The sequence below is a fragment of the Salvelinus sp. IW2-2015 genome, linkage group LG4q.2 (genome assembly GCF_002910315.2).
Source record: "Salvelinus sp. IW2-2015 linkage group LG4q.2, ASM291031v2, whole genome shotgun sequence".
NCBI classification, from domain to species: domain Eukaryota; kingdom Metazoa; phylum Chordata; class Actinopteri; order Salmoniformes; family Salmonidae; genus Salvelinus; species Salvelinus sp. IW2-2015.
The window spans coordinates 10,584,618-10,608,860 of NC_036843.1; the positions used below are offsets into that span (position 1 = coordinate 10,584,618).

At 42.7% G+C, this 24,243-nt stretch overlaps 4 protein-coding genes and 2 long non-coding RNA genes across 9 annotated transcripts; 1 reads left to right on the plus strand and 5 right to left on the minus strand.

The window, feature by feature from the left end:
• Positions 1-98: 98 nt before the first annotated feature.
• acyp1 (acylphosphatase 1, erythrocyte (common) type) lies at positions 99-1,516 on the minus strand. Of its 2 annotated transcripts, none has more exons than XM_023986623.2 (3): positions 1,430-1,516; positions 885-970; positions 99-509 (listed from the first exon to the last, which is right to left on the minus strand). In XM_023986623.2, exons 2-3 carry the CDS (start codon positions 963-965, stop codon positions 291-293), a joined length of 300 nt encoding a protein of 99 aa, XP_023842391.1. In that variant the 5' UTR covers positions 966-970; positions 1,430-1,516; the 3' UTR covers positions 99-290. The 2 variants fall into 2 exon arrangements, with proteins under 2 accessions (XP_023842391.1, XP_023842390.1); XM_023986622.1 differs by having other exon boundaries at positions 885-974; positions 1,430-1,514.
• Positions 1,517-1,562: 46 nt separating this feature from the next.
• On the plus strand, positions 1,563-5,008 carry zc2hc1c (zinc finger, C2HC-type containing 1C). 2 transcript variants are annotated; one of them, XM_023986621.1, is made up of 3 exons: positions 1,563-1,766; positions 1,943-3,546; positions 3,658-5,008. In XM_023986621.1, exons 1-3 carry the CDS (start codon positions 1,712-1,714, stop codon positions 3,886-3,888), a joined length of 1,890 nt encoding a protein of 629 aa, XP_023842389.1. In that variant the 5' UTR covers positions 1,563-1,711; the 3' UTR covers positions 3,889-5,008. The 2 variants fall into 2 exon arrangements, with proteins under 2 accessions (XP_023842389.1, XP_023842388.1); XM_023986620.1 differs by having other exon boundaries at positions 1,563-3,546.
• A 2,292-nt stretch (positions 5,009-7,300) lies between these two features.
• On the minus strand, positions 7,301-8,130 carry LOC139027635 (uncharacterized). The gene is made up of 3 exons (XR_011479755.1): positions 7,895-8,130; positions 7,503-7,614; positions 7,301-7,408 (listed from the first exon to the last, which is right to left on the minus strand). It is a non-coding gene; the product is annotated as an uncharacterized lncRNA (long non-coding RNA).
• A 520-nt stretch (positions 8,131-8,650) lies between these two features.
• LOC139027636 (uncharacterized) lies at positions 8,651-9,058 on the minus strand. Its single transcript, XR_011479756.1, has 3 exons — positions 9,011-9,058; positions 8,881-8,922; positions 8,651-8,817 (listed from the first exon to the last, which is right to left on the minus strand). It is a non-coding gene; the product is annotated as an uncharacterized lncRNA (long non-coding RNA).
• Positions 9,059-9,342: 284 nt separating this feature from the next.
• On the minus strand, positions 9,343-13,902 carry LOC111962969 (serine/threonine-protein kinase Nek9). Its single transcript, XM_023986207.2, has 5 exons — positions 13,746-13,902; positions 12,927-13,049; positions 12,784-12,843; positions 12,068-12,649; positions 9,343-9,500 (listed from the first exon to the last, which is right to left on the minus strand). The coding sequence occupies exons 1-4, from the start codon at positions 13,900-13,902 to the stop codon at positions 12,582-12,584; spliced, it is 408 nt and encodes a 135-aa protein (XP_023841975.2). The 3' UTR covers positions 9,343-9,500; positions 12,068-12,581.
• Positions 13,903-14,073: 171 nt separating this feature from the next.
• Positions 14,074-19,868, minus strand: LOC111962971 (serine/threonine-protein kinase Nek9-like). 2 transcript variants are annotated; one of them, XM_070443367.1, is made up of 9 exons: positions 18,318-19,868; positions 17,866-17,944; positions 17,032-17,205; positions 16,762-16,817; positions 16,538-16,608; positions 14,836-15,097; positions 14,603-14,726; positions 14,262-14,462; positions 14,074-14,155 (listed from the first exon to the last, which is right to left on the minus strand). In XM_070443367.1, the coding sequence occupies exons 6-8, from the start codon at positions 15,040-15,042 to the stop codon at positions 14,452-14,454; spliced, it is 342 nt and encodes a 113-aa protein (XP_070299468.1). In that variant the 5' UTR covers positions 15,043-15,097; positions 16,538-16,608; positions 16,762-16,817; positions 17,032-17,205; positions 17,866-17,944; positions 18,318-19,868; the 3' UTR covers positions 14,074-14,155; positions 14,262-14,451. The 2 variants fall into 2 exon arrangements, with proteins under 2 accessions (XP_070299468.1, XP_070299467.1); XM_070443366.1 differs by having other exon boundaries at positions 17,866-19,868.
• Positions 19,869-24,243: the final 4,375 nt, after the last annotated feature.

Consider the following 24,243-nt stretch of genomic DNA (forward strand, 5'->3'; position numbering starts at 1 on the left):
AGAGGACTGAATATTTTAGTGTGTGAAGCAAGATCAAACACGTCTTAAATCATCAAGCAAGAAATATACAATTCAATTGTGTTAAATATTTTATTTTAGTTGTATTTTAAATATTACACATTAACACACAATTCAGAGTTAAGGCCTAACATACATTGAAATAAGTTTAAATTATTTACAGTACATTTCTAAAGCTTTCCATTTCAGGAACTCTAACAAAACAATCCTCATTTTAAATAACAATAATATCTCACACGTTAGTTTGGAATGTAATACTGTATAAAATAAATTCAAGGGCGAACTATTTTGAACGTTGAGTGATCCAAACTCTTAACGTTCTTCTCATTCTTGAACTCTGCTTTGATGATTTGTGACTTGGGGCTCCCAGTGGACTTCAGCCAATCCTGCATCTGTCTCACCTTGTTGCTTGGACCTTGAAGCTGCCCCTGCACAGTTCCTGCCTCTGTGTTCCGCACCCAGCCGACCAAACCTAGCTTTTTCCCCTCTGCCTGAAAAACACCACCAAATATGGCAGAAGGAGAGGTTATCATTACTCAGGAGTATTTCCTTGAAGAGCCACAAGGTATACATATTTTTTATTCCAGCTCAGCACTACAACCCCTGATGTGTCTCGGCCAGGACCTCCAGGCCAGGGCTGCTTACTCCTGCTAGCATGACTGAGTGACAAAGAAATTAAATGAAGCACACCATACAGCTGAAAACATAAATGAGTAGCTATGAAAGTATGCTTATGTCCAATCTACTGACTGACAGTCAGCCTGCTAAATGACCATGTGTTACTAAGCATAGGTATGAAACATGACTTTCAAATGACAAATAATAATAATAATGGCTTATGTCCTACTGTTGTATTGTATTCTTACCTGAGTGTATTTTCGAAAAAATACACCTTGAACTCTCCCAAATATTTCATAATCTACTGAAATCATCTCTTCAGTAGACATCCCAGCTGTCTTAATGAAAAGCGAAAAAAATATATCAATATTTTTGAAGGGTTCAATTCAAAACAAATGCGAGTAGCTACCTAGATAGCTAGATTGGCCAAACTGTTTTACTTTGTTATACCTATTTATTAATCTCAGACATCCCAGACCTAGGGAACATTGCCGGTCTGCCTAGAGACTACCTATTTATTGTAGTTAGCTAGTTGCAGATGTAACTAGGTTACTTACAGCTTCACCAAAACAAGAGACTGACTCAAACAGCATGCTTAGCCATAGCTTTGGGACACACTGTCTGTGTACAGACTCCCTATGTTGTGTCCCAAAGCTAGTTTAGCCTCCACTTTCATTACTGTAGCTAGCTAACTAGCTTGCTAACCTGTGATCTTCATTTGCCTCTTATCAGTGCAATTAGAACAAGCGCATAATATTGTCATTGTTTATATGGGTAGTTTACTAAATCATACCTTAGCTCAGCTTTCTCCAAAATGGTTTGGCAGTTTGGAGATTTTCATTCAGACAGCTATTTTTCGTTACATCCGGTCATTGCTTCCGGATGACAGTACTGCACCAATCAGAAAACGTTAACAAAATACTTTGTTTCTAGGCAACTGATACCAACAAAACAGGTGCTAAGTGTGTGCATGCTACTGCTGTCAACATTTTCCACATTTTGGAGATATTCACAACCTATTTTAAAGAAGATAATTAGTCATGTCTTGGAGTAGCCATTGCTAAGCAGTAGTGAAATGCTGAAAGAGAATCACAAAGAGAAATCTGCCAATTCAAGAGGGAGAGCAGCTGGTGAGTCAATTCATGTAACGTTTAGCTAGCTAAGTCATATAGTTAGCTAGCTAGGCCTTATCTTTTCAACAAGTAAAATCAACCCCTAATCAACCATTTCTTTGGGGGTATAATTATGCATCGGTTGCAAATGGCTCCGCATCCTCACCCTGACCCTTTTCTTTTATTGGATAAAGAAGTGATATTGGAAAAACTCCCACCTGTGAAGGACCGCTCAAGAGCTTTGCATCACCCTTTGAAACATCAGACCAGCCTTCGAGAGCAACCGTTTGAGGATCATAGACCAAGGGAAAGGACTGCCATGAATGAATGGCAGCAACAGTATTCCCAAGAGACATTTCATCAATCCAAATATTCCTCCCAAAGCAGAACACATAACTCAGCAAGGACAAAGTATGTTTACCCTGAAGAACCAGGTGATATTGTGTCTGGGAGGAAAGCAGATGGAGTGGACAAGGCATTTTCACTGAAGCCTGTTTACCATAAAAGAACTTTAATCATAGATAGGTTGAGTAATGACGAGGTAGCTTGTAAACCTAATGAGTTTCAAAGACTCCCTCCATATTTTCCCTCACCACCACATGATCATTCAGAGTATGATAGAAGAAGTGGCATAATAAGCCAAAGAAGGCCTGCTGAGGATTCTTCACCATCATTGGAAGAGAACACAAACAGCAGAAGGGTTTCTGGGTACAAACGATCAAAGGGAGAGCAGCAGAGGCTGGATTATGAGCGGAGGATGGCAACGAAAATTGAAATGGATAAACTAATACTTCAGGAGAAGCTGTTGAAAACTCAGGAAAAAGTGAGAGAAATGCAGCAGAGGGAGAGAACTGTCTCAGGTGATAACACTAAGAGGGCAGAGAGGCATATTAGGAGACCAGTGGAAAGAGAAAAGGAGTGGATCGAGAGCAAGGTGTCCTCAGCTGAGCAGAGAAGGGAAAAGGAGAGAGTTCACGAGATGGAAAGGAGGGAGAGGTTGATTATGAGGGATAAAAGCCGGGAGGATATTGAGTGGCAGAGAGAGAAAAAAGAAGAGTTCAATAGGGAGAGAAGAGAGAAGAAGAGGGCACTTGCAGAAGAGTGGGAGAGGTTGGAAAGAATGGAAAGGGAAATTGTGAACAAGCCAGAGTGGAGTAGAGACAGGAGGGCTGAGAAGGACCTAGAGCAACAGAGGGAGAAAAATGGAGAGTGGAGCAGGAGGGCTAGAGAAAGGGCGAATGAAAAGGATACAAATTGGGAGAGGGAGAAAAGATTTGAGAGGAATAGGTGGGAGAGGGAGAAAGTGAAAGAGAGAGAACTAAATGGGGAGGTTGAGAAGAAAAGAGACTGGGAGAAGGAGTATAAGTGGGAAAGGTCTTCTAGAGAGAGGTATGTTTCAGCTGATGATAAGAGGCGTGACATATTTCATAGAGGGCTGGATCAGGAGGGACAGCTTAAAACTTCACATAGATCAGTGCCAGGGAGCCGCAGTAGCATCAATTGTAGAAAAATATCTCGAGAAGCTTCCCACACATCACCCTCAGTTCACCGCCAGTCAAGTCGGCTACTGCAAGTGGAACTCAGCCCAGTGGAGAGTGCTGACAATGCTTGCCTCCAGCTCATCCCTTGCAGGATTTGCCACAGAAAATTTGCTGCAGAGAGACTAGAGAAGCACCTTCAGGTCTGTGAGAGGATGCAGCGCTCCAGCCGTAAAGTCTTTGACTCCTCCAAGTACAGGGCCAAGGGAACTGACCTGGAAGAGTTCATGAAAACCAACTCAAGAAGCAAGTCTCCTGAGGTAAGAGTTTTTCCCCAATTCCTTTAATTTGAGGAAATAATGGTATTATATTATCTCGTTTCTCATGCCATTTCTCAACCCTGGTTAATATGATTTTGGCTTGATTTACAGCTAAAGAAGAGCAACTGGAGGCAGAAACACGAGGCATTCATTCGTAATCTGCGCCAAGCCCATGTTCCAGCAACAGGTGCTTTGCAGCCCCAACCACCTATCCAAGACAATGATGATTATGTGACCTGCCCTCACTGTGCCCGCCGATTTGCCCCTGGGCCAGCAGAGCGACATATCCCCAAGTGCCAGAACATCAAGAGTCGCCCTCCACCTCCCCGCCACCGCCGCTGACGAAACCAACTAATTTGCAATGATGTTTATAAAAAGCATTCAAAACTACATTTTACATTTGAGTCATTTAGCAGACGCTCTTATCCAGAGCGACCTACAATTAGTGTATTCATCTTAAAACAGCTAGATGGGACAACCACATATCTCAGTTATAATAAGTAAATTATTCCTCAAAGTATCTATCAGCAAAGTCATTGCTAGTAGGGGGGAAAAAAGTCAAGAGCGAATGTTAGTTCACAAAAGGCAATTATTTTGTATATAAAATTGTAAAAAATGTGGGGTGGGGGGCTGCTGTGGGATTATTTAATCAACTTTGAGGTAGGGTTTCAGATGTTAAAACTAAAGCCCTGATGCAATTTATATGTAGTTTGTTACCTAAAAGCCTCTGCATTAACTTACATTTTTATAGAACTAAATGTACAGGTATGGCGTTGTGGTTTAGTATGAGAGTATTTAGTTTAAAATAACATTTTGAATTGTAGAGTATAGTTTACACATTTTTCACACTGCCTTTGAAGTGGGGGGGGGAACTAAACTATTCAGATACTGCTGAACAAGATTGTCTGCAAAAGGGTTAAAAGAAAATGAAAACCAACGATTGGTGGATTTTGAAGCACAATAAAAAAAAAAATACAAATCTGATTTTGCTTTGTCTATAGTTCATTTCAGAATTAATCTGACCAAAATGTTATTTTTTAATTTTTTACATGAAGCATAAAACAAAGGTGCCTCTATGAATGGTGGAACGTAAGACCACTGTAACGGTACACCCACGCTATTTTATAATGTTGCATAGGGTAAGCTAAGCCATTGGAAAAAAAATGTATTGCAAAAATGAACACAGTATATGTGTAATATTTCAACATTAAACAAACTGTATAAAAAGCATAGCCTATTCTTTTTATTTGTGCACAATTCATCACAACACAATTTGGTTTAAGAGTATGCAAAAGCACTAAGGAATAAGGACACTTCTCTTGCACTGATAAAGGAAATTCCACCAGTGTTGTGTATTGTATCAATTAACTGCACACCAACCAAGAGTTGCAAGCTGTTGGTAAAGGACACTTAAAACACACACATACTGTACACACACCACCCAGAGTAAACAAATACACAATGTGAATATTACACTTTTCACAAATAGTGTCAAAAGGATGAATCAATACTCAAAAACAGGAGGAACACAAAGACAATATAAACCTGAAAAAGCAACAGTTGAGAAAACATTTAATAGAAAAAACAAAATATTACCATTAACTTTACAAAAACGAGCTTTTCTACATTCTAGGAAGAGAACTGTACTCATGACATTACATTTTACAGAAGGAAGATTAACCATAAAATGACCATTTCCTCCACTTAAATACCAGTTTAAACAAATTCAAGGTTATCTTAAGGCAATAAAAGTGATTGTCTATATTGAATCAGTAGTTTGAGTTATGTAAAAGTGAACCTCATACACAATTTTTTCCAGATACAGAATAGCAAGCTGATCATCATATGAAATACACAAGATTGTAAATACTTAAATGTTAACACTAAATACTTATTTGGTAAATTAGATGTAAGAGACAATATTTGGTATACCTTTGGCTATTTGAAATAGTATTTAGGCTTTTTTTTTTTTACAGCATCACATATGAAGAACAGGGCTCAGGGCTTTCGAAAGGAAATTAGCAAAAAATAAGTACTTGAAATACACCCCTTCAAATTAGTGGATTTGGCTATTTCAGCTACACCCAGTGCTGACAGGTGTATAAAGTGTGCAAAGCTGTCATTAAGGCAAAGGGTGGCTACTTTGGAGAATCTCAAATATAATACTATTTTTGCACAGGGTCACCGCCACTCATTGGATAGGACAGTTTTTGCTCACGGATTTGCCCCAGCAGATCTGTCCCGATCATGGTTGGAGGCTCCTCCCTGTCCTGCCACAGGCCTGTGATCGGATTGGTGGTTGCTGTTCTTTTCAGTTCCTGCTTTGCACAGGGTCAGATGGTTGATTGCTGTCCAGAGTCTCTCGTTCTCTTTGAGCTGGGGCCTGTTGCACAAAACTAGGATAAGGGATTAAGCCAGGATATCTTGGTGATCCTGGCTCAATTGATCCGTAATCCGGTTGCACTAAAGATGGATAGGGGGCAGGAGGATATGTTATGGTATAAATTACCATGGAGATTTATTCTGTGGAGCTAGCCTGCTCCAGACCAGGCTAAATTCCAGGATCTATTTAATCTCATCCCTAATGTCAGTCAGCAGTCACCACAAATGGAAACCAATAGTTATTTCACTGCTCACTATACATTGTTATCACATATAACTAGACCCACTTATTACTTTAAACGTTTGTGATCATTAATTTCAATGATTTTGGATAAAAAATGTTTTTAGATGATGTTGCTATCATTAGATAATTTACAGTTTCCCATAGACTAAAGGCTATATATAAAATGATAGATATTTAGGGCCACAGAGGGGAAAAAAACACAAGTCATAATATTGTAACCAGTTGTTTTAAAGGAGGACAGTTGTTAAAATGACAGATGTGGGGCATTTCGTGAAATTGACTTCAGTATGGTTTCATAAACAAAGACATGCTGATGTGCCAGAATATTAAGTATCACATTGTCATAAGTATCAAAACTGTAAAAACAATATGTAGCTTTTCTGCAGAAAGACCAGCCTCATAAATTTATGACTTTATCCTTTTTCTTCAGTGTGGCCTAGTACTCTGTCATATAAACAAATACACATTCCATATGAATATAAAAACACAATGTGTAACATTATGTTCCTTTATTGAATAAGGACAAAACAAAGCAGGTAAACCATCAGCTCCTTTCGAAACTGAAGTCACAGTGACTCTACAAGATGGAAAGCACAGAATCCAGCATATTATACAAAATGATACATACACATTCAAAGGTCTGTATATAACACACCCTGCATGTCTGCACACTAAAATAAATGCAGGACAAATCCATACCATCAACTGAACAGACAAATGAATGGATGCAGTAGCCTCCCTGCAGCCTTGTATTACACACAGTATACGCCACAAACATCATAAGAGCCAAATTCGTCAAAAAACGAACCCAAAAAAACCCAAATTCCTCTGCCACCGCAGGACATATTTAACCAAAATTGAAAGCACACATACTACTAAAATAATTCAACACATATTGGTCCCTCAGCAGCCGACCACTGTCGTCATCAGGGAAGATTGCCGGATGTCCCAGTCCATGGCTGGTGGCACTCTGGGGGCCCTCTCCTTCCTCAGGCAGGCCACATTGTGGAGGACAGCACAAGCCACAGTAATATCACATGCCCTAACAGGCTGACCCTTAATTTGTGAGCAGTGAAAGCGTGCCTTCAGGAGGCCAAAGGTCATTTCAACTCTGGCCCTGGTCCTGGCATGGCATGGTTGTAGGCCTGCTGTGCTTCCTGGGGTCTGTGAAAGGTGTCAGGAGAAAAGGCTGGCAGCCATACCCCCTGTCTCCCAGCAACACACCAGAGAATTCACCTGTCAACACAAAATCTCATCATTACTACCTCATAAACACAGTGATATTCTTGACACAGCCATGATGGTTATAAATAGGGGTTGTGTGGCTTACCTTGTGATAGGCACTGATAGATTTCAGAGGCCCGAAAGATTCTGGAGTCATGGACTGAGCCAGGCCATTTTGCCACAACATTGCTGATCACACAGTCAGCATTGCAGACCATCTGAAATCATAAGATGAGGAATATATCACCAATCAATGCACATCACTGGCAATGCAGAGTGTTCGTCAATGGACAATATCAAAAAGTTATGTTCACCTGAACATTAATGCTGTGAAAGGATTTCCTATTCACAAAATCGGCCTCATGGGCACCTGAGGGGGCTTTTATCCTTATGTGTGTGCATCCACCAATGCACCAATGACATTGGAAAACTGTCACACAAAGTAATGAGTATCCTACTATGTGTAACAGTTGTCCTGTAATTTGTAGATCCTCTTACCTGCAATCCTATAGAACTCCTCTTTGATGTCACAGAGTCTTCTGTGGCCAGGGAAGGAGATGAAGACATCTGCTAATGCTTTGATAGCCAGACACACACTCCTTATTGTGCGGCAAATTGTGCCTTGTTCAGCTGTTCTGCATCCCCCACTGAGTACAGGAAGGCTCCACTAGCAAAAAAGCGCAAGGCCACACAAACCATTTGCTCCACACTCAGTGCATGGCTCCGTGCAGTGCGTGCTTAATCCTGGGACCCAGTAGCTGCATAGATACCTGATCCATCTGCAGAAACCTGTATCTTTCATATAGATGGTATCAGGGAAGGCCAGTGGGTCCAACCGGTCCTGAAGACCCTTTCTCGCCTGAAGGCTCTTCTCAGCACAAGTGCTTCTTCATCCACCACATTCGCACGAATGGGCATGCCATTGTCAGAGCAGAAAGGAACACACAATTTTGGCCTTCATATAGGCTAGTGGCCACCTGGTGCTGGGGGGTGGGCAAAAGAGGGCGATGCCTTATAACGATGACTTGGTTGTACTGATTGCTGGAAAATAAAAAAAACCTTAGAAGATGCCACCGTCCTGTGTGCTCACCATAAGAGCTCATATGTCATGGCTCACGACTTTACGAGAATTATACTAATTTTTATTTTGAGCTGTGTCATCTTCTTGGAGCTGGGGAGGAAAGAAAAATAATGATTAATACATTTGTGTTACAGTTAGCATACAGTGTACATTGAAGGCATATCTCACTCCCTCTCAAGTTTTTTTATTTCAAGGTCCAGTTTCCTAATTGTCCTCTTTTTTATTTCGGACTCCAGTGCAAGATTTTCCATCTTTTTCTTCTTGTACTGAATGTCTATGTCTGCCATTCTATTTGGCGCCGGAGGTGGTTGCCATACAACTTTCTGATAGCTTGTGAGCTCTGTGAACACAATACAATAGCAGCGGAATTTGCAGGATGTGGTGTCCTTTTATTAATACGCACTATGTTGCCAGGCTGGTTTTCCCACTGTATAGCATCTGGGTCCTGTAAAAGAAATTAGATTTTTTTTGATTTTGATGAGGACTCCTCACCATTGTAGAGTAAATAGTACTTTCACAGTCTTACATGATACCTCATGCCTTCTGGAATCCAGAGAGATGGTCTCCTCCTCATCATCGTCCATCATGTGCTGTTGCTGCTGCACTGGGGCTTCACCCTATCACATTTAATCGGATTCATATTGAAGCTAGTAGACAAGACATGCCAGGCTACAGTATGCCTTTGATGGAGTACTCACTGGATCAGCATCGTCTGGTGCTTGTGCTGGTGGCTCTAACAGACACAGTGCTGCCAGACACTGCTAGGCAATATGTAAACCAAAGTCAGACAGTCCAAATATGTCAATATGAATGTGGTTGTATCCCATGTAGAGATGGAAGGACATACCTTGAATGAAGCGGGTGGCATCTTGGGAGGAACCTATGCTCGTCTCTTTCCCCCAGGGATCCCCTCTAAGACGGGCCTGCCTTTATTTAGCTCCAAGGCCATGTCCTCTGCTGGGGTAAGGTCAGCCTTTGGTGACCCACCACCCGTGCCTTGTCTGTGGGTATTCTTTTTCACTGCTAAAACAGTACAGACAATGTGTGAGCAGGCACCTTCTGGGTACAATATATGCTTGTGCTTTGTTAAATTAGTCAGGGACCATACCATTCTGCAGAATGTTCTTGTATTTGATTTTGACCGCTGCCATGTCCGTTTTGGCCCGTTCATGTTTAATCTACACACACACACACATTTAATGGAGTCACTGCAAAAAATTACTTGGTATTTTTGTCTTGTTTTCAGTAAAAATATCAAAAAATTTATCATAGCTTTATACAGTGTGATGGAGTTACTTACACAATTTCACTCATATCTGCAGTGCATTTCAATTAAAAATTTAACCGTTTCATAATTACAGTACAACTGCATTTTTGGAGATGTGAATAAATATTATTGAATTGTTGATTTTCAGCGAAGCGGTACAAAATCGAAAAAAAAGAACGGTGTAGTGTGTAATTGTGCACTACTTACGCATTCAGGTGGTCTGCAATACTTTGCCACGCTTTTTCTCTTTGCTTTATCACTGTGGCGGTGTTGCCTTTCTTCTTAATTATATCTTTTACCTCCTCGTATGCCTCCATGAGGATTTGTGCTTCCGACGGGGAAAAGTACGCGGCTCTAGTTGCCATGGTAAATCAGTTAATCTGTGATCTGTGGCGGGGTCTATTTGAGTGAGCCGTGAGCGCGCACCTATCCAGGATTGGTTTCACCTGGCTTAATGAATCCGTGTCTGCTCATCCTGGCTTGGTCTTTGTGCAACCAATTAAGCCTGGACGCACATGTTTTGGCTTCATTGAGCTCAGCTGAGTCATTTATCCCGGATGTCTTAATTCTACTTTTGTGCAACAGGCCCCTGGTCACTTAACTGTTATGAAAGAGAACAACTCTTGATAACACTTGTCTGCATAGCAATGGAGTTGATCGGTCTAGAATAGGGACTCGACTCAGTGTTACTACACAACTTTGCCTACAGGGATCACTACAGGTGCTGGGTTGAATAAAGAGAAAATACAGAAACAAAATCAATGAATGTTACATTTATATCTAAGCCAGTGGAGGCTGCTGAGGGGAGAACAGCTCATAATAATGTCTGGAACGGAGTCAATGGAATGGCATACAACAATACCATAGGCATCAAACACATGGAAACCATGTGTTTGATACCATTCCAGCAATTCCGCTCTAGCCATTACCAAGAGCCCGTTCTCCCCAATTAAGGTGCCACCAACCTTCTGTGACCTAGGCCTATTGGCTACATTGAGGTTCTATCAGGCATTAGTGCGTAAGCCTAAACTTTAGGGTCGAACTTTACGTGCGCCAAATAGCCTGCACACTGATCGCCAAAAGCTTTTGGGAATGGGCAGAAAAAGTTCTCTATCCACTGAGAGAAAAAGGCCAATGTCAGAGTTTAATTCAAAAAGAGATAAGCTGTGAAATGGAGTGTTGAAAATAAATAGAAGGGAGGGGCCAGAAGTTGTTTGGGAAAGATTGTGAAGTGGTAAAATACAATTGACTGTACGCTTGTTTATTCCATGTGTAACTGTGTTGTTGGTGTGGCACTGCTTTGCTTTATCTTGGCCAGGTCGCAGTTCTAAATGAGAACTTGTTCTCAACTAGCTTACTTGGTTAAAAAAAATTTTTTTTTTATTAAGACAATGATAGCAGTGCCTATGTTATATGTGATGATTGTGAGGCGCTACACAAATTCGACAGTCACAAGACGAATAGGCCTATGGCACATCAAGGGAACTGTAGCCTACGGTTCAGACGGGTTAAATGGAAACTGACTGTAGGTCTGTAACCTCTGTTTGAATATTTCTTGCAGCAAATTGACATACCAAATGTACATTTTGACTCGACAACAGGAGTGGAGAAATACGATGTATTTATTTCATCATCTTGAAGGAATGTGAATGTGCAGTTAGATACCATCTGTAGAGGTGCTATCTATCTTTATCAGAATCATACAAGCTGATTGTATTTCTACCACATAAAATACACATCCAAGCCAAACTGAAATCTTAACAGAAACATGTTTGCTCTGCAAAAGAAGCAGAGATGACAGAAAACTTTACTGATGTCAACTAGATTGAAGCATTCCTTCTACCATTTATGACATTATTCTAGTGAGCAAGTGTTTATTTAGTCTTCTAGGGCAACATATAATGACAAGAGAAGCTGCACGCATCTAATTATAGTCAACTTGTCTAACAAATAGCCTACTAAAATGTCGGAAATGATAAGAAACATAATTTACGCAAAAAACAATCCTCCACCCCCTGTCAAAAAAAACTTTATACCTTCTGACTGTAGCCTACAGCGCATTTCTTATATTTGTGGGTTAGGGTCAAGTGTGGGGCCATATAAAAAATGATTTGCAATTGTGAGCAGGGGCAGGTGAACAAACAGCTGACCCGGGTACCACTAGTCTTTAGTGAGTAATGCTTACCTATACTGTAAAATGTACTGTAAAATAAAATGGCAACAACTACAGAGAAACACAGAACAAACAAGCAACTGCACCAGAATACTGTCTCAACTAGCCTTGTGCTGTAACAATGTGTGTAAGGGGTTATCTTGCACATACCTCTGCTACCTCATTGCTTGCTCTGTAGCAAGTTGGTGCCTCCCCTTCTACAGGCTCCTGCCTCCTCCAACCCGTTGACCCCGTCACAGCCCATACGAGTGGTGTAAAGAAATAACACTTGGTTAGGTTGAGACATTAGCATGGGGATGTAGTCAGGTGCGTTTGTCATAACCGAGAGGCCTTTCTCAGTGGCGGCAGCAGCCTTCACCTCCTGCAGCTCATCATAGAGCAGTGTGACGCTCTCTGAGAAAGAAGGAGCCAGAGGGCCAGGTATGCAGGGATGAACTCTGCATACTGTAGCTCCTGTTAGGGAGGATGACCAGGGAGGGACACCAACATTCAGTGGCCATAACCCTCTCTGTTCAGGCTTTTATTATGCTTGTTGTTTTGAGTACAAACCTGGCGCAGCCAGATGGGGCAAGAGCTGTCGCCAGTCTGGTTCGTCAGAGACGTTATGGAGGTCTTGATGTGTCGCTCGTCTGTGTCATCCTCCTTAGTGCCCCCCAATCGCCCTTCATGTAGCCCTGTCTGAGCCTGGCTCACTCTCCAGATCCACAGTGGAGGTAGAGGCCTGGCCCAGGCCTTAGTGTGAACCGACAAACACCAGGACACACCATGTGGTCAGTACAGTACCACACTGGTATAAAACTATTGACCTGTTCAGATTGTGAATGTAATGAAAAAGTAACCAGAGAGACCATGGCCATCTTACTTACCACTGCCAATTAAAAGTCCACTGCTGTTTGAGCAGATAGTTTTAGAGTTGAGAACCTTTTCTGTAAACAGGGAACATAATCAATCTCAACTGTATTTTTCAATAAATTATTAGCTGGTGTTAGAACAGAAGTTAGTGGCTAACCCATGATGAGAATGGTGTGCCAGCCACGACAGAAGAGGTCTGGCACATGGTGGAGGGAGCCTAAAATGGGTTGTGGTAAAGCATTCCCAGGCATCCGTTTCCTGCTTTTCCCCAGGCAAAGATCTGATGGTCCGAAAGGATGAGAGATTAGCCTATATCCTTCCAGAACCTAAACAGGGAATCTACCAGTACTACCGGTATTCTCCATTAGATTGAGTCCTACTTTTGTAGGTCAGAGCAGGACTCCCTGCTAACAGAATAAAAAAAACAAGCACCACAACTAAGCTGCATATACACATTAAACAGCATATTCAACAACATGCTGCAACAGAGAATGTTGAAGTTTAGTTGTTTTTCTGACCCTCCGTGGCTGCGATGGTGAAGCCATCTGACCCCCCCCCCCAAAAAAAAAAACACCCCAACAAGAGCTGGATGCCATGGTGCTTCTTGAAGTCCTTCACACCAAGCTGACCATCATTTTTGCAGCCAAAGGTCATCAGCCTGCAAGGTCAGAGTTCAGTCAGAACCATGTCTTGATATAAAATTCTATATACTTTCAATTTGGGATCAGAAAAAAGAGAGGAGTCTGGTAGCTGTCCCGTTGATGGCAGCAGTGTGGGTCTTCCCAGCGGAAATTGGATCTTATACCTGGCCAGCTGCTTGACCAAAGTGAGTGTAGTGGTGTATGGTATCCTCTGGTAGGCCTGATATTGAAGGAAGAAAACTTAAATTCTCCACCATTAATTGCATTATTCCTTATTTTAAAGCAATGAGAAGAGCCTGTGAGTGGATCCTAGTATGTTGAATGTGATGCTGTACCTCTCCAGGAAGGTTTGAGGCCAGAGACTCCAAGGTTGATTGTTGTTCCCAAAGGCCAGGACTTTGCCAGACTGTCAGAAGGTTCCATCAAGGCCACAGAGGAGATAATGGCTCCTTTGGGTATCTCCACCTGTGAAAGCCAGACGATACACAACATTATGCTTCCTACTGATTTAAACGGTGGTCTCAAACACTTTTCCATTCATTTGTCTCGACAATAAAATTGAGACGTCATTGCCCCTTTCTCCATAAGCATATTTACATGATATGTGTTCAAGCTCTCTGCTGAAAAAGAAAGGGCAGGATCTTACTTGCATGGGTGAGTTAAAGTCATCCTCACAGTCCAGGCCAAGACTGAGGAAAAGGCCAACTTCATAAATTAATTATGTCCTTCATCATCATAGCTCCATCTACTGGCAAGATAAGGTGGGACAACGGATATGGAGCTTGAGGGAGGCATCGTGGTAGACATACAGTACTGCTGTGTAGCTCAGTATACGCTGTTCTGGTACATACCGTGCTCTCCACAGCCCCAGGAGTAGATATCTCCCCTGTGGGTCAGCACCACCACATGGTTGTCTGCACAGGACACCTGCCTGACAGGCCACTCCTCAAAGAATTCCAACAGCACTGGCTCTAGCACCTACATGCCCTGCTCGTTCTCCACTCCAATACAGCCGTAGTAGTCAGAACCAAACATGTACATCTAGTCCTCATCTGAAACGAAACAGCAACGGCATGTTGTCAAACTAGACCAAATCTGTCTGAATTGTATCTGTGTTGTAAAAAGACAGAAACCTCCCACTGTAAACATCCTATTCTACTGGAGTTGTGCTCCACACAGACAGACTACTCACCAGTGACACAGGCAGTGAAATCAGCTCCACAAGCGACCTGACGGATGGCCTTTCCCTGCAGCCTCTCAACCTTGTGTGGCTGCCGTACGAGGCCTGGGCCCCATGGCCCAGCATCTTGGACACTCTAAAATGAAACCACGACATCAAAAGGGCACATGTTTGATCAACAAAAACAACCTTAAAGTGCTCGAAAAAAATGTTCTGCTTTGGACTTATAGGAACATGGTACTCACAGCCCAAGTGTGCAGCTCTTTCTCCACGGTAACCACAGCAAAGTGAGTCTCCCCTGCACACACATGCTGGCCACTGCTTTCACCTTTAAACACATCTGCCACGCTGATCCTCAACACTGGAGCTCCCCAGGGGTGCGTGCTCAGTCCCCTCCTGTACTCCCTGTTCACCCATGACTGCATGGCCAGGCACGACTCCAACACCATCATTAAGTTTACAGACGACAACAGTGGTAGGCTTGATCACCGACAATGACGAGACAGCCTATAGGGAGAAGGTCAGAGACCTAGCCGGGTGGTGCCAGAATAACAACCTATCCCTCAACATAACCAAGACTAAGGAGATGATTGTGGACTACAGGAAAAGGAGGACCGAGCACGCCCCCATTCTCATCGATGGGGCTGTAGTGGAGCAGGTTGAGAGCTTCAAGTTCCATGGTGTCCACATCAACAACAAACTAGAATGGTCCAAACACCAAGACAGTCGTGAAGAGGGCACGACAAAGCCTATTCCCCCTCAGGAAACTAAAAAGATTTGGCATGTGTCCTGAGATCCTCAAAAGGTTCTACAGTTGCAACGTCGAGAACATCCTGATTGGTTGCATCACTGCCTGGTACGGCAATTGCTCAGCCTCTGACCTCAAGGCACTACAGAGGGTAGTGCGTACGGCCCAGTACATCACTGGGGCTAAGCTGCCTGCCATCCAGGACCTCTACACCAGGCAGTGTCAGAGGAAGGCCCTAAAAATTGTCAAAGACCCTAGCCACCCCAGTCATAAACTGTTCTCTGCTACCGCATGGCAAGCGGTACCGGAGTGCCAAGTCTAGGACAAAAAGGCTTCTCAACAGTTTTTACCCCCAAGCCATAAGACTCCTGAACAGGTAATCACATGGCTACCCGGACTATTTGCATTGTGTGCCCCTCCAACCCCTCTTTTTACACTGCTGCTACTCTGTTTATAATATATGCAGTCACTTTAACTATACATTCATGTACATACTACCTCAATTGGGCTGACCAACCAGTGCTCCCGCACATTGGCTGACCGGGCTATCTGCATTATGTCATACAGTATACTCTAGCTATCCACATGGGCCGTCAGACACATGGCACTGCTCGTGGTCACAATTAGCTGTACACTCGCTGCTACCACTTTTCACACCTGCCACCAAACAGAAGTCATGTCCCTGTGGCAGAGTGAAGAGCCATGGATGGAGCTGACTACAAATACAGCAGGCTTAGGTACACACAGGGAGAGATATGTAGACTATGCCCACAAAGGGACAGAACAACCACACTGCTCTCTGGACTTGATTTGGTTTGAGTATCCAGTCTGCTCACCAAATCTGTTCACTGAATGTAATCAGCTCTGCAGCAACTATAATGACTGTGTGTTAACTTCATTCAGCACTACGTAATTGAGATCTACATGGTCAACATAACACCAGAAAAGCACAGCTCTCCAGGCTAATACTTCAAATGTTATTACACAACTTTATAAGGTTTGTTTTAGTTAGGAAGATATTCAGTGTCTTGAAATCCCTTCAAGAGAAGAATAAAATAGGTCAGAAAAAATAAAATTGTGACCAGACCGAATAAGGACTTTGGTATTCATAACCAACACAGCTTACATACAATACAAACAATCAAAGCAGCCCATAGCACAATCATTGAGGAAAGTTTGGACCCAACCCTGGAATTTACCTGTGCAGGATACCAGCCTTATGAATGTGAGCCACTGCAGAGGTAACTTGGTACAGGTACCATATGACAACCTAGGGGAATTTAAGATGTTTTAGATATTAAAAACTGGCAGGGAAAGATGAAGTTGAATGTTCACAATTGTTCTTATCTAGAACAAAGCCAGAGCCATTGTGTGTCTCTAGGTACAATACACCCTTACATCATGTTGTGTTTCACTTTCATACCTCCTCAGTGAAGCGTTTCCCCTTCTGTTGGTTGATTTTATCAAAAGGATTTCCTCCTGAAATTGAAAAGATAGTGGACCTTTTCTATTGCTACTGTAACTGCCAGACCATTACAATTGGGACAATCATATTTCAGTTGAGTCAATATCATTATCCCGAAATAGAAAGTATTACGTTTAATAAGGACACTTAATAACACAGCTTTAATATCCCATGTGTATTTCATACAAATACACCACATTCAAGTGATAAGATGATGCCATATCTCACCATTACAATATTCAAGCTCAATGAGCAGAGTGTCCTTGTCCATGAAATGGTTGAAGTAGGCTGTTGATGTTGTGCTGTAGGATGGAGAGGATGCTGATCTCATCTGTGACATCTTTATGCTCTTTATCTGAGGCAGTTCAAGTCCGCCTCCTTCCACACCACCAGAGAGTTGTCCTGTACAGTGATTGACAGGGGACAGACAGAGAGAGGTCAGGATGAGATCAGAAACACTTTCACTTTGAAGGCTACAACAAATAACACCAAGAGACCTCAGGCAACAAGACTTCACTGCAATTACTTACTCAAAGTTAAAATATTAATGTTATTCATTTTCTCCCCCCCCCCATTGTGCTTCTGCTATTATAAAATTTAATAGAGTAATAATAAGATAATAATAGGGTATATCCCTAATAATGTACTATACATGATGTAGGCTCTAATCAAACAAACTGTTCTTTCAGCAAGTAAACAAAGGTTTGACATTTACAAAATGTTGTTTTCCTGCTGGGATCAAATAAATACAAACCATGCCCTTACACTATTACTCTTGAGCAACGTGAATAATAGCAGTTTTGTCAAACGGCTTGGGAATGTAATGGATCTTCAGCTCTCTCGCAAGCCTTTCTTACTGGGGTATGAAAACTAAAGTAGACTGGCCATCTCAGAGGCTACCGGCCAGGTTTGGTGGGAGATTCACACATCATGCACGAAAAGCTATTGTAGATCACTAATAAAACAGGCCTAATAGGTCAATACATTTTTTATGCATTTTGCTCTGACAGAACAGAGGTGTGTGCGTGCGTGAATGATAGAAATAGTGCTTGACCTGCTTACCTCTGTCTGCTTCGCCAAATGTAACTTTTCTTCCTTGCCGCTGTATACTGACGTCGATCGCCCACTGGCGAAAGATTCACTGACAGAATATGAATTTAGTGAGGCGAAATGCCTTTCATAGTCTGAGTGACATTTTGAGTATAATAAGCGGCAAACACTGTAGGCCTAATAATTGCGAACTATTTACAAATGAATTGCGTAAACAAACTCCTATTCATTTAAAATAACATTTGGAGAGAGTAAAATGTACAGAGAACTGCTATACATTGTATCAGTAAAAGCGATCATCTGTAATGAATAATCAAGGACAAAAAGGTGTAGATTCACGAGCAGAGCGCGGCAGGTGTTTATTTCGCCTTCGCAGAATGCAGGAATCGTGGTCACAGGCAGGCAAAGCTCATACACAGGTAGGCAAACACTGAGTGAATCAAAACTAGGACTGAAGGCTATACCTGGTTCTCACAAACGCGCTACGAAAAGGCTTAGTAGAGTCAAAACGAACAATACCTCACAAAGGCACAAACAGAATGATCTGAACTAAATAAGGAGCTGATGAGACCAGGTGAGTAACTAACTCAGGTGAAATCAATGAACAAAAATGAAAGACAGGGCTGCGTTCAAGAACACAACAATACAGAACACAAGGTTGACTAAGAAAATAAATACAGAACCTTACATCATCATAGTTACGACTGCTTAAAAAAAAATATCCCACAGCAATAGTGTGCAACAATGTTGTTGATTTGCTAGTTACCAAGTTACTTGCAAATATTTTGGCCTGGTCTTTCGAAACCTTTGGACGTTGTTAATGCAGCAGTAATACAATAACCATCTCTCCTGATCTCTGATAGTAATGTATACAGAAAAGAAGATACCTACTATCTCCAGTTTAAATACCCACTTTACAAAATGTACATTTTGGAAGCTGACAGTACCGCTCAAGGAGTCCATCTTTTTCATTTCTATGCATTCACTAAAGACCCGGAAACACTCAAGTTACTAGTGCTTAGATCTGAATGGTGGCGCAGCGCAAAGTCTGTGAGCAGAAGCAAACTTCATAAATCTTTATTTAGACTGCGTTTCTGTAGATCTCAGGGCGCATTAATACCCAACAAAATCGAACTGCACTGTCCAATTTACAGTAGCTATTACAGTGAAAGAATACCATGCTATTGTTTGAGGAGAGTGCACGGTTATGAAAATGTATTAATAAACCAATTAAACACATTTGGGCAGTCTTGATACAACATTTTGAACAGAAATGCAATGGTTCATTGGATCAGTCTAAAACGTTGCACATACACTGCTGCCAGCTAGTGGCCAAAATCTAAATGCCTGGGGTGGAGCAATATATTATGGCCTTTCTCTTGCATTTCAAAGATTTATTTTTATTTTTATTTTTATTTTACCTTTATTTAACTAGGCAAGTCAGTTAAGAACAAATTCTTATTTTCAATGACGGCCTAGGAACAGTGGGTTAACTGCCTTGTTCAGGGCCAGAACAACAGATTTATACCTTGTCAGCTCGAGGATTCAATCTTGCAACCTTTCGGTCATGGGTGAGCTCACCATTTATCGAAATATTTGCGTAAAACACTTTCTAGAAATCGAAAGTAATCCAAAGATGGGTAGTTTCTGCACGCAGCCATGCTTTATTTTCTCACAGAAACCAAAGATAATAAGAGAAGACAAGATGAGTTTGGTCTGTTTATAGTATGCATGTTGAAGGGGGGGGTGTCGTCTACAATTGTTCACATTCCACCATTCAATTCCGGAAGTTCTCAAAAAAAATTGTGAACCCTTACTCACCACATTTTGTTATAACATCTTTGGACGTAAACCATACAAAAACAACACTAGACAATATGGAACACAAAGCTTTTACTATCTCATCCTGGAATATACAAGGTCTGAGGTCATCTGCCTTTGGCCTAAAGAGCAGGAACACAGACTTCAACAAAGAAATTGGAAATACAGACATTGRCATCCTACAAGAAACATGGTTTAAAGAAGACGGACCCACTGGTTGCCATCTAGGCTACAGAAAGCTGGTAGTCCCATCCACCGAACTACCAGGTGTGAAACAGGGAAGAGACTCAGGCGGTATGCTAATTTGGTATAGAGCAGACTGTCACGTTCTGACCTTTATTTTCCCTTGTTTTGTCTTTATTTAGTATGGTCAGGGCGTGAGTTGGGGTGGGCAGTCTATGTTATCTGTTTATATGTTTAGGTTTGTTCATTTAGCCTGATATGGTTCTCAATCAGAGGCAGGTGTTTTGCATTGTCTCTGATTGGGAGCCATATTTAGGTTGCCTGTTTTCACTGTTGGTTTGTGGGTGTTTGTCTTCCGTGTCAGTGTTTGTCGCCACACGGTACTGTTTCGGTTCGTTCACATTTGTTATTTGTGTAGTGTTCAGTTTATATTATTAAAACATGGACACTTACCACTCTGCGTATTGGTCCTCCGATCCTTCTCGCTTCTCCTCGTCAGATGAGGAGGAAGAGATAGACAGCCGTTACAGAAACACCCACCACCAAAGGACCAAGCAGAGTGGTAAAGGACAGCAGCAGCAGCGGCAGAAGACACAGGACTKATGGACTTGGGAGGAGATTCTGGACGGCAAGGGACCCTGGGCTCAGCCAGGGGAATATCGCCGTCCCAAAGCAGAGTTGGAGGCAGCGAAGGCAGAGAGGCGCTGGTATGAGGAGGCAGCGCGGCGACGCGGTTGGAAGCCCGAGAGTCAGCCCCAAAAATTTCTTGGGGGGAGGCACACGGGGAGTGTGGCTAAGCCAGGTAGGAGACCTGAGCCAACTCCCCGTGCTTACCGTGGAGTGAGAGGGCGTCGTACTGCCGGTCTGCCCAGCGCCGTCTGAGCTGCCTGTCTGCCCAGCGCCGTCTGAGCTGCCCGTCTGCCCAGCGCCGTCTGAGCTGCCCGTCTGCCCTGCCCAGCGCCGTCTGAGCTGCCCGTCTGCGCAGCGCCGTCTGAGCTGCCCGTCTGTCCAGCGCCATCTGAGCTGTCCGTCAGTCAGGAGCCGCCAGAGCCGTCAGGGACATGTACTAGTCTGTGGCAACCTAAATGCCAGAAATGGACAAGAACCTGACACCCTTAGCACACAATGGGACAAACACCTACCTGGAGGGGACAGCATTCTCTCCCCCATATGCCACAACTATTTATTTATTTTTATTTAACCTTTATTTAACCGGGTAGGCCAGTTGAGAACAAGTTCTCATTTACAACTGCGACCTGGCCAAGATAAAGCAAAGCAGTGCGACAAAAACAACAACACAGAGTTACACATAAACAAACAAAATAATAAAAATTTAGCATTAATACTGGAGTGACAGATGTGCAGATGATGATGTGCAAGTAGAGATACTGGGGTGCAAAAGAGCAAGAGGGTAAGTAATAATATGGGGGATGAGGTAGTCGGGTGTGCTATTTACAAATTGGCTGTGTACAGGTACAGTGATCTTTAAGCTGCTCAGACAGCTGATGCTTAAAGTTAGAGAGGGAAATATAAGACTCCAGCTCAGAGATGTTTGCAATTCGTTCCAGTCATTGACAGCAGAGAACTGGAAGGAAAGGCGGCCAAAGTAAGTGTTGGCTTTGGGGATGACCAACTATGACAACATAACCAACAAAAACGGGTCACAACTCCTGCAGCTCTGTCGCACGCTGGGTATGTACAGAGTCAAAGGTAGGCTTCGAGGGAACTCCTATGGTAGCTACACATACAGCTCATCTCTTGGCAGAAGTACTGTAGACTACTTTATCACTGACCTCAACCCAATCACAGAAAAATCACACTACTTGAACAGAGCTTTGCTCTGAGGCATCAAAGCTAAAGGAGCTGAATAATATTAAGAAATGCTATAGATGGAAGGAGAGTAGTGTGGAAATCGACCAAAAAAACAATTGGGCATCAACAAATTCAATCCCTTCTAGACAATTACCTGGACAAAGCGTTTCACTGTAATAGTGAAGGTGTAAACCTGTCAGTAGAAAACCTAAACAGTATATTCTCTCAGCTTCCCTATTAGATCCCAAAAAATTCAAACAGAAAACTGAAGAAAATGAACAACAATGACAAATGGTTTGATGAAGAATGCAAAAACCTAAGAAAGAAATTGAGAAACCTGTCCAACCAAAAGCATAGAGACCCACAAAACCTGAGTCTATGCCTTCACTGTGGTGAATCACTAAAACAATACAGAAATACACTACGGAAAAAGAAGGAACAGCACGTCAGAAATCAGCTCAATGTAATTGAAGAATCCATAGACTCTAACCACTTTTGGAAAAATTGGAAAACACTAAACAACACAAAGAATTATCTATCCAAAATGGAGATGTATGGGCAAACCAGTTTTCCAATCTTTTTGGCTCTGTAACAAAGAACAAACAGCAAGAACATATACATGATCAAATACAAATCTTAGAATCAACTATTAAAGACTACCAGAACCCACTGGATTCTCCAATGACCTTGAATGAACTACAGGACAAAATAAAAACCCTCCAACCCAAAAAGGCCTGTGGTATTGATGGTATCCTCAATGAAATGATAAAATATACAGACAACAAATTCCAATTGGTTATACTAAAACTCTTTAACATCATCCTTACCTCTGGCATATTCCCCAACATTTAGAACCAAGGACTGATCACCTCAATCCACAAAAGTGGAGACAAATTTGACCCCAACAACTACCGTGGGATATGTGTCAACAGCAACCTTGGGAAAATCCTCTGCATTATCATTAACAGCAAACTCGTACATTTCCTAAGTGAAAACAATGTACTGAGCAAATGTCAAATTGGCTTCTTACCAAATTATCATACGATAGACCACGTATTCACCCTGCACACKCTAATTGACAAACAAACAAACAAATATGTCAGCCTCAGAGAACAACATCGACCTATACGCTGACTCGGTGAGTGTGTTTATAAAGAAGTGCATTGGAGATGTTGAACCCACTGTGACTATTAAAACCTACCCTAACCAGAAACCGTGGATGGATGGCGGCATTCACGCAAAACTGAAAGCGCTCCACCGCATTTAACCATGGAAAGAGGTCTGGTGATATGGCTGAATATAAACAATGTAGTTATTCCCTCCACAAGGCAATCAAACAAGCGAAATGCCAGTACAGGGACAAGTTGGAGTCGCAATTCAACAGCTCAGACACGAGACGTATGTGGCAGGGTCTACAGGAAATCACGGACTACAAAAGGAAAACCAGCCACGTCACGGACACCGACGTCATGCTTCCAGACAAACTAAACACCTTCTTTGCCCGCTTTGAGGATAATACAGTGCCACCGTCACGGCCCGTTAACAGGGACTGTGCCCCACCCCTTCTCCTTTTCCGTGGCTGACGTGAGTAAAACATTTAAACGTGTTAACCCTCGCAAGGCTGCTGGCCCAGACGGCATCCCTAGCCGCGTCCTCAGAGCATGCGCAGACCAGCTGGCTGGTGTGTTTACGGACATATTCAATCGCTCCCTATCCCAGTCTATTGTCCCCAGATGCTTCAAGATGGCTACCATTGTTCCTGTACCCAAGAAGGCAAAGATAACTGAACTAAATGACTACCGCCCCATAGCACTCACTTCTGTCATCATGAAGTGCTTTGAGAGACTAGTCAAGGATCATATCACCTTCACTTTACCGGCCAAGGTAGACCCACTTCAGTTTGCATACCGCCCCAAGAAGTCCACAGACGACGCAATCGCCATCACACTGCACACTGCCCTATCCCATCTGGACAAGAGGAATACCTATGTAAGAATGCTGTTCATTGACTACAGCTCAGCATTCAACACCATTGTACCCTTCAAGCTCATCATCAAGCTAGAGGCCCTGGGTCTCAACCCCGCCCTGTGCAATTGGGTCCTGGACTTTCTGACGGGCCGCTCCCAGGTGGTGAAGGTAGGAAACAACATCTCCACTTCACTGACCCTCAACACTGGGGCTCCACAAGGGTGCGTGCTTAGCCCCCTCATGTACTCCCTGTTCACCCACGACTGCGTGGCCATGCACGCCTCCAACTCAATCATCAAGTTTGCAGACGATACAACAGTAGTGGGCTTGATTACCAACAACGATGAGACAGCCTACAGGGAGGAGGTGAGGGTACTCGGAGTGTTGTGTCAGGAAAACAACCTCTCACTCAACGTCAACAAAACAAAGGAGATGATCGTGGACTTCAGGAAACAGCAGAGGGAGCACCCCCCCTATCCATAATGAAGGGATATCAGTGGAGAAGGTGGAAAGTTTTAAGTTCCTCGGTGTACACATCACAGACAAACTGAAATGGTCCACCCACACAGACAGTGTGGTGAAGAAGGCGCAACAGCACCTCTTCAA

Coding starts and splice junctions, on each gene's coding strand:
- acyp1 (XM_023986623.2), bottom strand. CDS start 965: ATGTCTACTGAAGAGATGATTTCAGTAGATTATGAAATATTTGGGAGA. Junction 510..884: donor TTTTTCGAAAATACACTCAG/GTAAGAATACAA, acceptor GGTGTTTTTCAG/GCAGAGGGGAAAAAGCTAGG.
- LOC111962969 (XM_023986207.2), bottom strand. CDS start 13,902: ATGTTGTGTATCGTCTGGCTTTCACAGGTGGAGATACCCAAAGGAGCC. Junction 12,844..12,926: donor GCACACCATTCTCATCATGG/GTTAGCCACTAA, acceptor CCCTGTTTACAG/AAAAGGTTCTCAACTCTAAA. Junction 12,650..12,783: donor TGGACTTTTAATTGGCAGTG/GTAAGTAAGATG, acceptor GTTCACACTAAG/GCCTGGGCCAGGCCTCTACC.
- zc2hc1c (XM_023986620.1), top strand. CDS start 1,882: ATGCATCGGTTGCAAATGGCTCCGCATCCTCACCCTGACCCTTTTCTT. Junction 3,547..3,657: donor CAAGAAGCAAGTCTCCTGAG/GTAAGAGTTTTT, acceptor CTTGATTTACAG/CTAAAGAAGAGCAACTGGAG.
- LOC111962971 (XM_070443367.1), bottom strand. CDS start 15,042: ATGATGGTGTTGGAGTCGTGCCTGGCCATGCAGTCATGGGTGAACAGG. Junction 14,727..14,835: donor AAGAGCTGCACACTTGGGCT/GTGAGTACCATG, acceptor GTTTCATTTTAG/AGTGTCCAAGATGCTGGGCC.